General features: G+C 37.0%; 1 protein-coding gene across 1 annotated transcript in view; it reads right to left on the reverse strand.

The window, feature by feature from the left end:
- The window catches only part of CFAP54 (cilia and flagella associated protein 54), a 311,690-nt gene that overhangs the window by 159,530 nt on the left and 133,931 nt on the right, over positions 1-18,229 (reverse strand). Inside the window, 4 exon segments of the mRNA XM_082419565.1 lie at positions 1,410-1,552; positions 3,305-3,535; positions 10,214-10,314; positions 10,670-10,784. Of these exon segments, the coding sequence (XP_082275691.1) occupies positions 1,410-1,552; positions 3,305-3,535; positions 10,214-10,314; positions 10,670-10,784 (590 nt within the window).

Genomic DNA, 18,229 nt, shown 5'->3' on the forward strand with positions numbered 1-18,229 from the left:
AAGTTTCCAGAGAAGGAGGCTTTTAGATTACTTCTTAAAGGGTGATCATGATTTAGCTACGTGGGAAGAGTATGGAGAACATTCCAGGCAAGGGTGATGGCCAAGGGAACGATGCAGAGGCAGGAATGTCATGCTTTGGGGGAGAAGAATGACAGGATCCCACTCTTAATTTCCCCCCAAACAGGCCATTCCCTGGACACATACACCGGAAGGCGAGGAGCTTCCCCTGGTGTTAGGCAGTGCAGCAACCCTGATCACTCATTCTCCCGTTGCTGTGCTATAAAAACACAGAGGATTTCTCCTGCCACAAACATTCTCTTACTAGAACTCTGCATTAAATAATAAGTCTCAATAGCAGAATATTTTATTGCCAATTTCATGGGAGGTCTTAGGGAGCTACTTTAAAAAAAACTCAAGAAGTTATATACATTGTAATGTACATACAAAACTCGGACTCTTTCTATGTCCAGGGAATTTACTTTCAAATACTTTAATAGTCCTGGTATGACATGCAGGTACCAGTTAAACTTAAACTATACCCTAGAAGAAATTAAAAAACATGTTAAATACCTCAAATATGAATCAAACCCCCTGGGGCAGTTAACCAGTATATGAAATATCCTGTTCAGCAATAAGCCATATAGGATTTAAAATGCCATTTTTGAAAATCTATATAAGAGGGTTTGTACTAGCATAAAGATATTAGAAATAAATTTTTACTTGTGAAATGAGTGGTATTCAAGATAGGTGATTGTTTAGAAATAGTGTCATCAGTGCAACACCCAGAAAGTCCTGTTCACCTACATCTCTCCATGTCCTGGAGCCCCCAGTCACCTGACCAGAAGACAATATTGGTTGGTCCTGCCATTAGGGTATTACTGCCTTCATCTTGGAGAAAGCTTTCATGGAAGGTGCTAATTACAGCTCCTAAGGCAAGAGTGGACTGTCCTGAGAACAAAATCGGAACTGTGAAACAGCTGCATGATGTTTTCATGCCTGCTTGCATCAGTATGTTTGGTGGAATTTGTTCTGAAACTTACTTCCACTAAAACATAATACCTGACAGCAAGTCTTCACTTACCTTGACCACTGGAGGCTACCAATATTTTTAAAAGAACATTATATTTGCTGAATGGCCAAATTGATTTAGGGGAGAATCCTACATAAATATTTCCAAATATAATGATGATGCCACAAAAATGTAGAAATTTTTTAAAAAAATAGAACAAATAAGAATCTCCTACAAAATATCACAACTCAACTAAATTCCTAAGTCATTGGAAAATGATGTGTGTAGCTCTGTGTCTATGGGGGGGGTGTACGTGTCAGGGTATGTGTGTATGTACGTGTTGCATTTGTGAATAAAAAAACTAAATACAATTTGATAGCATAGAACATATTTATTTTACCTGATGGTAAGTGAGCCTTTCTTTTTTCAGCTGTTAGAAGGAAATCAAGCATCACTTTATAGTTTTCTGGAGTCAATTTTCCTGTTGGTAATACTGTTCCTGAATTATACAGTGAGAACATGTTAGGATCAAATGATCGGAAACTGCAAAGGGGAAAAAAACCTCATTAAAAAAACAATATAAGCAAAATTGAATTAATTCTGTCAAATACCAAATAAATAAATACATGTTTTAATAAAATGGAATTTAGCACCAAGTTACCCTGATACAAATTCGGTCACTGTCTAATTTTTGTGCTGCCAAGTAATCATGCACGAATGGCCATGTGTGGCTGGCAGGTCGGAGAAGAAGAGCTCTCAGTGTCCAGGGGACAGTGAGGAAGCCCATCTGATCTGAACTGTTTTCCCTTTCAGAGCCTCAAGAATGGGTCACTTTGCCAAAAGCCTTCCCTGTTAGTCAAGCAATCTAACTGCTTCTTAAATGCTAACCTGGTCTAGCCCACATAGACCAGAATTTTATTTTAAACAAAATTCTGGAGAAATAGAAACTGGATCAAGTTCATCGTGGGTTTCAACCTGCATACTGTATCACTGGATTACTGAAATAAATACCCTCTTAATTCATATCCCTGTCACCATTCTTTCCTTCCTCCAATCCATTTGATATGTTGCTGTCAGAGAAATTGCTTATCATAGCCCTGCTTAAAAAAAGAAAAACAACTTAATAATCTTCCACTGTATATAAATTAAAGTTAAGATTTAACAGACTGTTAAGACCCTCCATGATCTGGTACCGACCTACTTTTCTAATCACTTCTCACCACTCCCTTTCACATGCCCTAGATTCTGGTCAGACCCCTGGGGGTTCCCATCCTGTGTTTCCTACCTGGGCTCTTGACTCATTCTTCCACCTATCTGAAATGCCTATTTCCCTACCTGCACGTTTCTAAATCTTGCCTGTCCATCAGGACCCAGGCCAAGTGGCTTCTCCCCGTGAAACCTTTCCTAGTCTCATCACCAGAAAGCCTCCTCCCAAGGAACAAAGACTTTATGTGCACTTCACTTTTTACCATTATTTACAATTATTCGTGAACATTTGTGAGCCACACTACCAGCCTCCAACTTGTATATCCTGCTCATCTTTGAATGCCCATTGTACCTATCTCAGCACCTGGTATCTAGTAGGTGCTCAACAAGTGTTTTTTTTTTTTTTTTTGGCCACGCTGTGCACTTGCAGGATCTTAGTTCCCGAACCAGGGATTGAAACCCAGGCCCACGGCAGTGAAAGCTCAGAGTCCTAACCACTGGACCGCCAGGGAATTCCCTCAATGAGTTTTTTTCTGTTGTTCTTGTTTTTTTAAAGAAAGATTCTGGTTACATAGAGTTACTCTGGTTACATGGTATTCCATATTATGTATTTATGTTCTTTTTTTATCTCCTATAAACAACACTTTAGCCAAAGACAATCAACAAGAGCTGGCAAATGTCTTTGGAATTAATGACAGAAAGTTTATATTGTATGAGAAAACAGGACCTGTGTTTAGAGAGGCTTAAAATATACCTCTAAATGAAATAGAGATTTGCCTAATGACTACTAATATAATTACTGTACAATTAATATTAAACTTCTCTTGGAAAATTCACTTTCCCCTTTAACTGAAAACTATATTGACTAATATATTCAAAATATATGCAAATTACTACTTCATAAGCACTTCAGCACTCATTTGGGAAAGATTCCGAGATAAGAAGTTTAAAAATATACCAAAGGTCAGTAAAGACTGAAGCACTTTGTAAACCTCTTTAAGTTATCATCAGCATTGGAGCCCTGATCATAGAAATACAACCCATGTTCTTGAGACTAAAGAAGTATTATTCATTGATAATATACTCTACCTGACCATTACCAATGACGAACCAAATTTTATCTTTGTACGTTCCCCTAGCTTTGTTAAAAGCAGGTTGAAGTGTGCGCTTGCCAGATACAGGTTCATCTGAGCTTTCCAGGGCATCTCCTCAAGAAATATTTGATGAAACCTCTTCTTTTTAACATAATTTAGTATTAAAGGATTCAAGTTATCTACCAGGAATCGATGTGCTACTTTTCGAACATCAGCTCTCTTATTTCTGCAGAGGGAGAAGGAAGTTTTGAAATTATACAAACTTCCAGACATTTAACAAAGAAGAATGATTCCAATTTGTACAAAATACATCAAGAAGTCACCTGACTGCCCTTATGCAAATGTTTCTGGTTTATCTGTCATTCCCTTAGCGCTAAAAATGTGAACTAGGACAGTGAAGCAGGCACGAGGATAAACACTAGGGATCAAGACACTATGAATTGCCTTCAGTTCTCTCTGATGTCTGTGTGCTAGGCTCAAACCAAACAGCGCTTTTCTTTTCCGTCACCAAAAGGCCACTGAGATTAGACAACTAAATTATAACATTATAATGTTCACATTCATCAACTAACTTCAATATTAAACAAGAAAATCATTTCTCTGTTCTGTTCCTTAAGGAAAAAAAACAATGGAGCCAAATTTTTTCTAACATTAGCTAGACTACAGAGGAAATAAAACAGTCAACTATACGTGAAATAACTTCATACATCCATATGCAGTGTGCTCTGGAAAAAACTAATATCTCAAAATTTAGCTAATAGTTTAGATTTTAAGTATAACATATATTCAATTTGTTTCAAATTATTCCTATCAAAATCTCAAAGTAGCCCACTTAATTTTATAGTTACATAGTTGTTTATATGGCATGACTATTTCTTCAATTTATCTTTTTATTTAACTCTTGACAATGTTGCTGCCTCATTGGTCTGTGCCATTCTACCTGATTTATATTGGAGAAGGCGAAGAAAAGATCTCAACTGGTAAGTTAAAGTATCTTGCTCACTTTAATAGATAACATGTCTGCATCTGAATCAATACAACACACACTCACACACACACACACGGAAGAAAAGGAAGGAAAGAGGGATGGATGGAAGGAAGGGAGATAGACATTGTTGTATGAGTAAAACAGATATTCTGAAGAACAAAGGAAGGAAGGAAACTACTTTTTGATATGTAGTGTTGACATTATCATTCAGTGCTAAATATTTTGTATTTTGTTGATGACTTCCTTTTAATCCAAAGTTTTTTGAGCTTTTTGCTGTTGTTTGGTTGTCTTAAGTAATGTTTTTTGGTTGCCAAACAAATGGAAATGTTTTAAATCACTCTACCTTAAAAATTAAAAATATAATTTCCAAAATAAAAGTCAATCTTATTCCTGTGTGAAGAGGTCAAGTCACCTCAAAAGGCCAAGGAGAGTGACAGGACTAGCTGCACCTTCCCCGCCACAGAGGGTGAGATCATACAGGGAGATACTTCTCACTTTGGCGTTAGGATCACTTTGAGCTGGAGGTAAATGAGAATGAACAGATGCAGAAAGATGCCTTCTTGGAGGTTCCCTTATCTGATAGAAAATAGAAACTTCTGAAAAATGAAGAATGCCATAAATCTCCTCTCCTGGGAAATTTTATGGCCATGAAGACGGAAAATCAGCGTCAAGATGGGCCTGCCCAAACAAGTCTTACTCCATTAGTTTCTCTCATATTTCTACCAGAGTTTGCTGCTCTTGAAAGCCTAAACCCCTTTTCCTTCTTTTGTCACTTTACTATAAATTTGTTGTTCTTTTGTTACGATGCCACACAAGCCCAAATCCTAACCACCCCTTTGAGTTACTCATCACTGAGTTCTCCCATGCATATGCAAACATTAATAAACTCCTGTTTGTTTTTCTCTTGTTAATCTGTCTTTTGTCAGTCTAATATTACAGAGTCCCAGCCAGGGAACTTAGGAGGGTAGAAGGAAAAATAATTTTTTCCTTGCCTAAAATCTCAATGAAGCTGTTAAAAAAAAAAAAAAAAGAAGCTGGGAAGTAATAAGAATAAAAGCAGAAATTAAGGGCAAGGAAAATACAATAAAGAAGACTTACAAAGACAAAATTTAGCTCTTTGAAAAAATGGGGAAAAAACAGACAAACCTCTGGCAAGATAAATCTCAAAAATATGAGAGAAGACAAAAATTAATGAAGTTAGGAATGAAATACAGGGTGTAACTGTAGATATAGCAGAGATTCAAAAGATAACATGAGAATATAATAACGTTTTATGAATATATTTGAAAATTTAGATAAAATGGATAATTTCCTAGAAAATAGAATTCATCAAAAGGAACTCAAAAAAAAAATCACAGATTCAGAGTGGCTATTAATCTTAAAGAAGTTGAATCAGTAGGTAAAAAATGAATGTATGTGTGCAGACATAGTATGTTATAATAAAAATATATATTTGGTCTTTGTCCTTTGTTCCAGGTACAGATCTCCTAAAACTTGGAGTTTCCTGAGTGATAGGAGTTTCTTGTTATTCATGATGAGCCCCTTTGGAACACACCTGAGTCTAGTAAGGTGCTAGACTCAGGTGCTAGTAAAGTGACTCAGGGTTGGGCCCCTAGAGAGCCTCAGGATAGGGGCTGGTCACCAGAAAAATCAAACACATGATTACTAAGTGGAACTCTCAGCCCCAACCCCCAGTCTCTGGGGACAGTGACTGCAGATTGGGTTTTTTAAAAACCTATGAACAATAAGGTTCAGAGAGCTTCCAGGCTGGTGAACACATCCACTTGCTGGGAGAGCGATGCATCACAACTTCACAGGGACAGAGGTTCCTGTGCTCAGGACCCTTCCAGACATTGTCCTATGAGCCCCTTCATCTGGCTGTTCACATGCATCCCTTATAAACCAGTAAACATAAGTAAAATGTTTTCCTGAGTTCTGTGAGCCATTCTAGCAAACTACTGAACCTGAATGGGGTGAGGAGGAATTATGGGGACCCCCTAGTTTGTAGTAGGCTGGGCAGAAATGTGGGTAGCCTGGCCATCCCATTTGTGGCCGGCATCTAAAGCGGGGCCAGTCTTGTGGGGCAGGGTCCTTCAACTTGTGGGATCTGATGCTGACTCCAGGTAGATATTATCAGAATTGAATTGAATTTTTATGCTATAGCTCTGTAAGATGCTACCATTAGGAGAAACTAGGCAAAGGGTTTTGCATCCTTGGATGTAGAATATCTTTTTTGACAGTTTCCAGTCTTTTTTATCAATGGTTGTTCAGCAGTTAGTTGTAATTTTGGTGTGCTCGTGAGAGGAGGTGAGCCCAAGGTCCTTCTACTCTGCTATCTTGTCCCAACTCCCTGAGAAGTGGCTGATTTTGGAAGACACATACTGTTGGAGTCAAAAGTGTGAGAAAAAGACACTGCGCACAGTTTAACATTTATGTATTAATGTAATTCACTGCATAATCAGATTAAAGGAGAAAAAAATCTTAGTGAAGAAGAAATATTCAACAAGACTGAACACAATTCAGAAGAAAACTTTCAGAAAACAAGAAATAGAAGACAATTTCCTAAATTTGATAGAGTATCTTCCCAAATCCCACATAAATATACCCACATAAATATGCCCAACTGATTTTTTGCAAAGCTGCAAAAGCAAATCAGTAGAAGGAGGACAGTCTTTCCAACAAATCGTACTGGAGCAGTTGGATATCTATAAGTAAAAACATAAATCTCAATCCCTTATACAAAAAGTTAATTTAAAATGGATCACAAGTAAATATAAAACATAAAACTATAAAACTTGGGGAAAAAATATATGACCTAGGGCTAGGCAGTGTTCTTAGAAGTGACACCAAAAGCACAACCCATTAAAGGAAAAACTGATAAGTCAAACATCATCAAAATTAAAAACTTTTGTTCTGTGAAAGACTGTGAAGAGGATGAAGAGGCAAGCTACACACTGAAAAAAAATATTTGCAAACCACATATCCAACAAGGGCCTTGACCTATATCTAGGATATATAAAGATCTCTCAAGCAATTTCCTAATTGTAAAATCAAACATTTAAATTGATGAAGAAAACACCTTACTACCTCAGTTAGAGAAGAATTTCAAAAATAATAAAGAGAAATGTTGATACATTTGACCCAATTAACAGTTATAGCTTTTGATTTAAAAAAAGATGACTTTCAGGGACTTCCATGGCGGCACAGTGGTTAAGAATCCGCCTGCCAATGCAGGGGACATAGGTTCAAACCCTGGTCTAGGAAAATCCCTCAGGCCGTGGAGCAGATAAGCCCGTGTGCCACAACTACTGAGCACAGAGCCCGCAAGCCACAACTACTGAAGCCCTCATGCCTAGAGCCCGTGCTCTGCAACAAGGGAAGCCACCACAATGAGAAGCCGCACACTGCAATGAAGAGTAGCCCCGCTCGCCACAACTAGGGAAAGCCCGCTCGCAGCAACAAAGACCCAACACAGCCAAAAATAAATAAATAAATAAATAAATAGATGAATGAATGAATAAAAAAAGATGACTTTTAAAATGTAAATGGATGAGCCTCAAACTGGGAAAAGCATTAGTATCCAAACTTCTAAAAATAAATGAGAAAACAAAAGTTGCAAATGTGCAAAGGATCTAAACAAGCAGTCTTGAGAACAGAAAAACCCTAGGGTTTAAAAAAAACATGAAAACCTGCCTAACCTCATTAGTAATCAAAGAAATAAAAATTAAAATAACAAGGAGAGAAAATTTCACAGCTCATAGGTCCAGAAAAGTCTGAAAATTTGATAATAATATCAAGTATCGGGGAAGATGCTGACTAAGGGAAACTTGACACACCACTGATGAAGATTTTAAAGCAATTTAGCAATATCTAGAAATGTTAAAATGTTCATATCCTGGGAACTACACTCCTGTGTATTTACCCCAGAAACTCTCACATGTGCATATGGAGATATATATAAGAATGTCCTTTGTAGCACTGTTTACATAATGGAAAGTTTGACTAGACTTGTGTATAATCAACATGAAGAAAATCTCATAAACATAATAGTGAGGAATAAGAGCAAATTGGCAAAAAAAATTGTAAAAAATAATACTGTATGTTATTTAGGGGCATATACATATATAATTGAAGTATAAAGTCACTTATAAGCATGATAAATGCCAAATTTTGGATTGTATTACTTCTGGGATAGAGGGGGACAGAAATGCATCCCAAACGCTTTATATGGTATGCTGCATATTGGGTACATGTTCATTTGTTATATTATTTTCTATACTCATCTAAAATATGTCATAATTTAAATAAAGAAAATGAAGGGATAATCAAACAGAGCATAGGCAAATGCAAACAAAAAGAAAATAAGAGTGGTTTAATTAATATTTATATGTTGAAAATTAAGATCAAAATCACTAAACAGGTAAAGGAAAGCATTACATAATGAAGGTAAGATATATAAAGAATGTATGAGAATCATAAATGTGTACTCGTGACAATAAAAGCTAAACATACCATGATAAGTTTTATGGTTTAAGTTTTATAAACAAGAACATTATTTGCCAATAATTAAAAGTAATTTACCAGTTTAATCTCCTGGCCACTCTTATCTAAATTACTGCTATCACCACCTCCACTCCAGGCCAGTTACTCTATAGTACATCATCCTGTTCATTTATTTTATAAAATTTATCAAAAATTTAAATTGTCTTGTTTCTTTTGCACAACAAAGGAAACCATAAACAAGACAAAAAGACAACCCTCAGAATGGGAGAAAATATTTACAAACGAATCAATGGACAAAATATACAAACAGCTCATGCAGCTCAATATCAAAAAAACAAGGAACCCAATCAAAAAATGGGCAGAAGACCTAAATAGACATTTCTCCAAAGAAGACATACAGACGGCCAAGAGGTACATGAAAAGATGCTCAACATCACTAATTATTAGAGAAATGCAAATCAAAACTACAGTGAGGTATCATCTCACAACGGTCAGAATGGGCATCATCAGAAAATCTACAAACAATAAATGCTGGAGAAGGTGTGGAGAAAAGGGAACCCTCTTGCACTGTTGGTGGGACTGTAAATTGACACAGCCACTATGGAGAACAATATGGAGATTCCTTAAAAAACTAAAAATAGAATTACCATATGACCCAGCAATCCCACTACTGGGCATATACCCAGAGAAAACCATAATTCAAACAGACACATGCACTGCAATGTTCACTGCATCACTATTTACAATAGCCAGATCATGGAAGCAACCTAAATGTCCATTGACAGATGAATGGATAAAGAATATATGGTACATATATACAATGGAATATTACTCGGCCATAAAAAGGAATGAAATTGGTCATTTGTAGAGACTTGGATGGACCTAGAGACTGTCATATAGAGTGAAATAAGTCAGAAAGAGAAAAACAAATATTGTCTATTAATGTACATATGTGGAATCTAGAAAAATGGTACAGATAAACCAGTTTGCAAGGCAGAAATAGAGACACAGATGTAGAGAACAAACGTATGGATGCCAAGGAGGGAAGGGGGGGTGGGATGAATTGGGAGACTGGGATTGACATATATACACTAATATGTAAAAAACAGATAACTCATGAGAACCTGCTGTATAGCACAGGGAATTCTACTTCACTTCACTGTACAGTAGAAACTAACACAACATTGTAAAACAACTATACCCCAATAAAAAATAAATAAATAATAAATAAAATAAATAAAAAAATAAATTGTTTGTGTCTTTGTTTATTTTGTGTTCCTTTTATTAGTATGTAAGCTCCCTGATGGCAGTGATCTTATCTGTCTAGTCTACCAGTGTATCCCTGGTGCCTAAAATAATGCACAACACATAGTAACCCTCAAGTAAACATTTAATTAATTAATCAATCAATACCTTTCTTGCTCCGCCATTTCAGAAATAAAAGGATTTTTATTCAAAAATTCTCTTAGAGTTTCGTTTTTTTTAGATCTCTGTCTGGGCTTCATTTCTGTAGTCTTAACATGGGAGATAACAAAAATGTTACAAATCCAATTTAAAATCTTAACACAATACTATAATTTACTTGTACTCTAATGCTTATCTTTTGACATTAAAATAGTGGTTTCTTTATGCCATTCAATTAAAATTATTATCAAAAGTAAAAGAAGTACCCCTGTAGACAAAAAAAAAAATGGTTATAAAAATATCCTTGTGATAAGAATTAAAATATATTGCATAATTATAAAATTATGCTTGTTGGTAGTCTCTTCTGTTTCACATTATACTAAATTATAGTACAGCCAACCATCTCTAGATACATGAATCTCTTAAGTTCATTAACTTAAAATTCAAAATTTATATGAAACTTACTCTTCCAATCTCCACTACTGGAGCTCTGAACTTCTTCATAGGTTTGATGACCTTTTTACACAAAGTATTGTCCTTATATTTCATTTTTTTTATTCCAAGTAGGGACTCATTCCTCCTAATACAAAAAGATAAAGTCAGTTAAAAGGGTCTGCAAGAATTTATAAAACTACCCCAAAGTAATAAACCTTTAATGAGTACTGTCACTGAAATTATGCTAGAAGAATACCCAAAATTGTTTATATCCCACGCATAAATGAGACTATGATACTCCTGGTCGTCATTGAATAAATAGCTAGCCTCTCAAAAGAGCAAAATGTAAATCACACCATAAAAATGTGATGAGAGCTGAAGTATGATCTAGGAGGAAGAGAACTGAACTGAAAATAAAACGTGAACACTCCCCTTTAAAACTGAGAAGATAACTACATAAGAGTGACCCTAGACAAACTACCTTGCTTCCAACAGACCTCAGTCCTTTTAGTTCCATCATGTGCAAGCTCCCAGCTACTATCAACTTCTGGATATCAACAAGAGATAAGCATTTTAGATGACTACACTCATCCCTTGGTAACTGCACGGGCTTGGTTCCAGGACCCCCTCAGATACCAAAAGCCAAGGATGCTCAAGTCTTTTATATAAAATGGCATAGTACTTTCATATAACCTACACACATCCTCCTATATACTTTAAATCATCTTTAGATTATTTAAAATACAATGTAGGCTTCGGAGGTCAGATCCCAGGGAGAGGACTGGGGTTGGCTGTGTAAACACAGCCTGAAGGGGGCTAGTGCGCCACAGTTAGCAGGGAGGGAGTCCGGGAAAAAGTCTGGAACTGCCTAAGAGGCAACAGACCATTGTTTCAGAGTGTGTGAGGAGAGGAAATTCAAAGCATGGCGTAAACGAGCTTCAGAGACGGGTGCAAGCCGCGGCTATCAGCGTGGACCCCAGAGATAGGCATGAAATGCTAAGGCTGCTGCTGCAGCCACCAAGAATCCTTTGTGCAAGCACAGGTCACTATCCACACCTCCCCTCCCAGGAGCCTGTGCAGCTCGCCACTGCCAGGGTCCCATGATCCAGGGACAACTTCCCAGGGAGAACACACGGCGCCCTCAGGCTGGTGCAATGTCACGCTGGCCTCTGCAGCCACAGGCTCATCCCACATTCCATACCCTTCCCTCCGCCCCAGCCTGGGTGAGCCAGAGTCACCTAATCAGCTGCTCCTTTAACACCCTCCTGTCTGGGCAAAGAACCCATGCCAGAGGATGACCTACATGCAGAGGCGGGGCCAAATCCAAAGCTGAACCCCAGGAGCTGTGCGAACAAAGAAGAGAAAGGGAAATCTCTCCCAGCAGCCTCAGGAGCAGCAGATTAACTCTCCACAATCAACTTGATGTACCCTGTATCTGTGGAATACCTGAATAGAAAACGAACCATCCCTAAACTGATGCGGTGGATTTTGGGAGCAACTGTAGACTTGGGGTTGCTGTATGTGACTGACTAGTTTCTGATTTTTATGTTGATCTTAGTACAGTTTTCAGCATTTGTTATCACTGGTGGATTTGTTTATTGGTATAGTTGCGCTCTTCTTTTTTTTAAATTACTTTTTAAATTTTTTTATTTTAATAATATTTTTCTTATTTTTTTACTTTATTAACTTTATTTATTTTATTTTATTTTTTCTTTCTTTTCTTTCTCCCTTTTCTCCTGAGCCTTGTGGCTGACAGGGCTTTGATGCTCTGGCCAGGTGTCAGGCCTGCGCCTCTGAGGTGGGAGAGCCGAGTTCAGTACATTGGACCACCAGAGACCTCCCAGCCCCACGTACTATCAATTGGTGAGAGCTCTCCCAGAGACCTCCGTCTCAATGCTAAGACCCAGCTCCACTCAATGGCCAGCAAGCTCCAGTGCTGGACACCCCATGCCAAACAAGTAGAAAGACAGAAACACAAACCCACCCATTAGCAGAGAGGCTGCCTAAAGTCATAATAAGTTCAGAGACACACCAAAACACACCACCGGACGCAGTCCTGCCACCAGAAACACAAGATCCAGCCTCATTCACCAGAACACAGGCACCAGTACCCTCTACCAGGAAGCCTACACAACCCACTGAACTAACCTTACCCTCTGGGGGAAGACACCAAAACAATGGGAACTATAAACCTGCAGCCTGCGAAAAGGAGACCCCAAACACAGTAAGTTAAGCAAACTGAGAAGACAAAGAAACATGCAGCAGATGAAGGAGTAAAGAAAAAACCCACCAGACCAAACAAATGAAGAGGAAATAGGCAATCTACCTGAAAAAGAATTCAGAGTAATGATAGTAAACATGATTCAAAATCTTGGAAATAGAATGGGGAAAATACAAGAAACGTTTAACAAGGACCTAGAAGAACTATAGACCAACAAACAATGATGAACAACACAATAAATGAAATTTAAAATTCTCTACAAGGAATCAATAGCAGAATAACTGAGGCAGAAGAATGAATAAGTGACCTGGAAGATAAAATAGTGGAAATAACTACCACAGAGCAGAATAAAGAAGAAAGAATAAAAAGAATTGAGGGCAGTCTCAGAGACCTCTGGGCAAATATTAAATGCACCAACATTCGAACTATAGGGGTCCCAGAAGAAGAAGAGGAAAAGAAAGGGACTGAGAAAATATTTGAGGAAATTATAGTTGAAAACTTCCCTAATATGGGAAAGGAAATAGTCGGTCAAATCCAGGAAGTGCAGAGAGTCCCATACAGGATAAATCCAAGGAGAAACATTCCAAGACACATATTAATCAAACTATCAACAATTAAATACAAAGGAAAAATATTAAAAGCAGCAAGGGAAAAGCAACAAATAACATACAAGGGAATCCCCATAAGGCTAACAGCTGATCTTTCAGCAGAAACTCTGCAAGCCAGAAGGGAGTGGCAGGACATATTTAAAGTGATAAAAGGGAAAAACCTACAACCAAGATTACTCTACCCAGCAAGGATCTCATTCAGATTTGACGGAGAAATTAAAACCTTTACAGACAAGCAAAAGCTAAGAGAATTCAGCACCACCAAACCAGCTTTACAACAAATGCTAAAGGAACTTCTCTAGGCAGGAAACATAAGAGAAGGAAAAGACCTACAATAACAAACCCAAAACAATTAAGAAAATGGTAACAGGAACATACATATTGATAATTACCTTAAATGCAAATGGAATACATGCTCCAACCAAAAGACATAGACTGGCTGAATGGATACAAAAACAAGACCCGTATATATGCTGTCTACAAGAGACCCACTTCAGACCTAGGGACACATACAGACTGAAAGTGAGGGGATGGAAAAAGATATTCCATGCAAATGGAAATCAAAAGAAAGCTGGAGTAGCAATTCTCATATCAGACAAAACGGACTTTAAAATAAAGACTATTACAAGAGACAAAGAAGGACACTACATAATGATCATGGGATCAATCCAAGAAGAAGATATAACAATTGTAAATATTTATGCACCCAACAGAGAAGCACCTCAATACATAAGGCAAATGCTAATAGCCATCATAAAAGGGGAAATTGACAGTAACTCAATCATAGTAGGGGACTTTAACACCTCACTTTCACCAATGGACAGATCATCCAAAATGAAAATAAATAAGGAAACACAAACTTTAAATGATACATTAAACAAGATGGACTTGATATTTATAGGACATTCCATCCAAAAACAATAGAACACACTTCCTTCTCAAGTGCTCATGGAACATTCTCTTGGATAGATCATATCTTAGGTCACAAATCAAGCCTTGGTAAATTTAAGAAAATTCAAATCGTATCAAATATCTCTTCTGACCACAACGCTATGAGACTAGATATCAATTACAGGAAAAAGAGTGTAAAAAATACAAACACATGGAGGCTGGCTAAACAATACACTACTAAATAACCAAGAGGTCACTGAAGAAATCAAAGAGGAAAACAAAAAATACCTAGAAACAAATGACAATGAAAACACAAAACCTATGGGATGCAGCAAAAGCAGTTCTAAGAGGGTAGTTTATAGCAATACAATCCTACCTCAAGAAACAAGAAACACCTCAAATACACAACCTAACTTTACACCTAAAGCAATTAGAGAAAGAAGAAAAAAAAAACCCCAGACTTAGCAGAAGGAAAGAAATTGTAAAGATCAGATCAGAAATAAATGAAAAAGAAATGAAGAAAACAATGGCAAAGATCAATAAAACTAAAAGCTGGTTCTTTGAGAAGATAAACAAAATTGATAAACCACTAGCCAGACTAATCAAGATAAAAAGGAAAAAGACTCAAATCAACAGAATTAGAAATGAAAAAGGAGAGGTAACAACTGACACTGCATAAATACAAAGGATCATGAGAAATTACTACAAGCAACTATATGCCAATAAAATGGACAACCTGGAAGAAGTGGACAAATTCTTAGAAAAGTACAACCTTCTGAGACTGAACCAGGAAGAAATAGAAAATATAAGCAGACCAATCACAAAGCAATGAAACTGAAAATGATTAAAAAATCTTCCAACAAACCAAAGCCCAGGACCAGATGGCTTCACAGGCAAATTCCATCAAACATCCAGAGAAGAGCTAACACCTATCCTTCTCAAACTCTCCAAAATATTGCAGAGGGAGGAACACTCCCAAATTCATTATAGGAGGCCACCATCACCTTGATACCAAAACCAGACAAAGGTGTCACAAAAAAATAAAACTACAGGCCAATATCACTGATAAACATAGATGCAAAAATCCTCAACAAAATACTAGCAAACAGAATCCAACAGTACATTAAAAGGATCATACAGCATGATCAAGTGGGATTTATCCCAGGAATGCAAGGATTCTTCAATATATGCAAATCAATGGATGTGATACACCATATTAACAAATTGAAGGAGAAAAACCATATGATCATCTCAATAGATGCAGAAAAAGCTTTAGACAAAATTCAATGCCCATTTACAATAAAAACCCTCCAGAAAGTAGGCATAGAGGAAACTTACTGCAACATAATAAAGGCCATATATGACAAACCCACAGCCAATACCGTTCTCAATGGTGAAAAACTGAAACCATTTCCACTAAGATCAGGAACAAGACAAGATTGCCCACTCTCCCACTATTATTCAACATAGTTTTGGAAGTTTTAGCCACAGCAGTCAGAGAAGAAAAAGAAATACAAGGAATCCAAATTGGAAAAGATGAAGTAAAGCTGTCACTGTTTGCAGATGACATGATACTACACATAGAGAATCCTAAAGATGCTACCAGAAAACTACTAGAGCTAATCAATGAATTTGGTAAAGTTGCAGGATACAAAATTAATGCATAGAAATCTCTTGCATTCCTATACACTAGTGATGAAAAATCTGAAAGGGAAATTAAGGAAACACTCCCATTTACCACTGTAACAAAAAGAATAAAATACCAAGGAATAAACCTACCTAAGGAGACAAAAGACCTGTATGCAGAAAACTGTAAGACACTGATTAAAGAAATTAAAGATACCAACAGATGGAGAGATATACCATGTTCTTGGATTGGAAGAATCAACATTGTGAAAATGACTATACTACCCAAAGCAATCTACAGATTCAGTGAAAGCCCTATCAAACTACCAATGGCATTTTTCACAGAAGTAGAACAAAAAGTTTCAGAATTTGTATGGAAACACAAAAGACCCCGAATAGCCAAAGCAATCTTGAGAAAGAAAAACAGAGCTGGAGGAATCAGGCTCCCAGACTTCAGACTATACTACAAAGCTACAGTAATCAAGACAGTATGGTACTGGCACAGAAAGAGAAATATAGATCAATGGAACAGGATAGAAAGCCCAAAGATAAACCCATGCACATATGGTCACCTTATCTTTGATAAAGGAGGCAAGAACATACAATAGAGAAAAGACAGCCTCTTCAATAAGTGGTGCTGGGAAAACTGGACAGCTACATGTAAAAGAATGAAATTAGAACACTCCTTAACTCCATACACAAAAATAAACTCAAAATGGATTAAAGACCTAAATGTAAGGCCAGACACTATAAAACTCTTAGAGGGAAACATAGGCAGAACACTCTATGACATAAATCACAGCAAGATCCTTTTTGACCCACCTCCTAGAGAAATGGAAATAAAAACAGTAATAAACAAATGGGACCTAATGAAACTTAAAAGCTTTTGCACAGCAAAGGAAACCATAAACAAGGTGAAAAGACAACCTTCTGATTGGGAGAAAACACTTGCAAATGAAGCAACTGACAAAGAATTAATCTCCAAAATATACAAGCAGCTCATGCAGCTCAATATCAAAAAAAACAAAAACCCAATCCAAAAATGGGGAGAAGACCTAAATAGACATTTCTCCAAAGAATATATACAGATTGCCAACAAACACATGAAAGGATGCTCAACATCACTAATCATTAGAGAAATGCAAATCAAAACTACAATGAGGTATCATCTCACACTGGTCAGACTGGCCATCATCAATAAATCTACAAACAATAAATGCTGGAGAGGGTGTGGAGAAAAAGGAACCCTCTTGCACTGTTGGTGAGAATGTAAATTGATACAGCCACTATGGAGAACAATATGGAGATTCCGTAAAAAACTAAAAATAGAACTACCATATGACCCACCAATCCCACTACTGGGCATATACCCTGAGAAAACCATAATTCAAAAAGAATCATGTACCACAGTGTTCACTGCAGCACTATTTAGAATAGCCAGGACATGGAAGCAACCTAAGTGTCCATCGACAAATGAATGGATAAAGAAGATGTGGCACATATATACAATGGAATATTACTCAGCCATGAAAAGAAACGAAATTGAGTTATTTGTAGTGAGGTGGATGGATCTAGAGTCTGTCATACAGAGTGAAGTAAGTCAGAAAGAGAAAATCAAATACTGTATGCTAACACATATATATGAAATCTAAAATTAAAAAAAAAAATGGTTCTGAAGAACCTAAGGGGAGGACAGGAATAAAGACGCAGATGTAGAGAATGGACTTGAGGACACGGGGAGGGGGAAGGGTAAGCTGGGACGAAGTTAGAGAGTGGCATGGACATATATACACTACCAAATGTAAAATAGATAGCTGATGGGAAGCAGCGGCATAGCACAGGGAGATCAGCTGCCTGCTCTGTGACCACCTAGAGGGATGGGATAGGGAGGGTGGGAGGAGGGCGCAAGAGGGAGGGTATATGGGGATATATGCATACATATAGCTGATTCAGTTTGTTATACAGCAGAAACTAACACAACATTGTAAAGCAATTATACTCCAATAAAGATATTTAAAAAAAAGAATGATACCTTTTAATCATGAAAGCATTTAGCCTGAATTTCTTTGGAATAAATAAATAAATAAATAAATAAAATACAATGTAAATTCTATATAAATAGTTGTAAATACAATGTAAATGCTATGTACATAGTTGACAGGAGTGCAGCAAATTCAAGTTCTACTTTTTGGAACTTTTCGGAATTTTTTCTTCAAATATTTCTGATCCATGGTTGGCTGAATG

Source organism: Balaenoptera physalus, assembly GCF_965194825.1.
Source record: "Balaenoptera physalus genome assembly, chromosome: 13".
In the NCBI taxonomy this organism is placed as follows: Eukaryota; Metazoa; Chordata; class Mammalia; order Artiodactyla; family Balaenopteridae; genus Balaenoptera; species Balaenoptera physalus.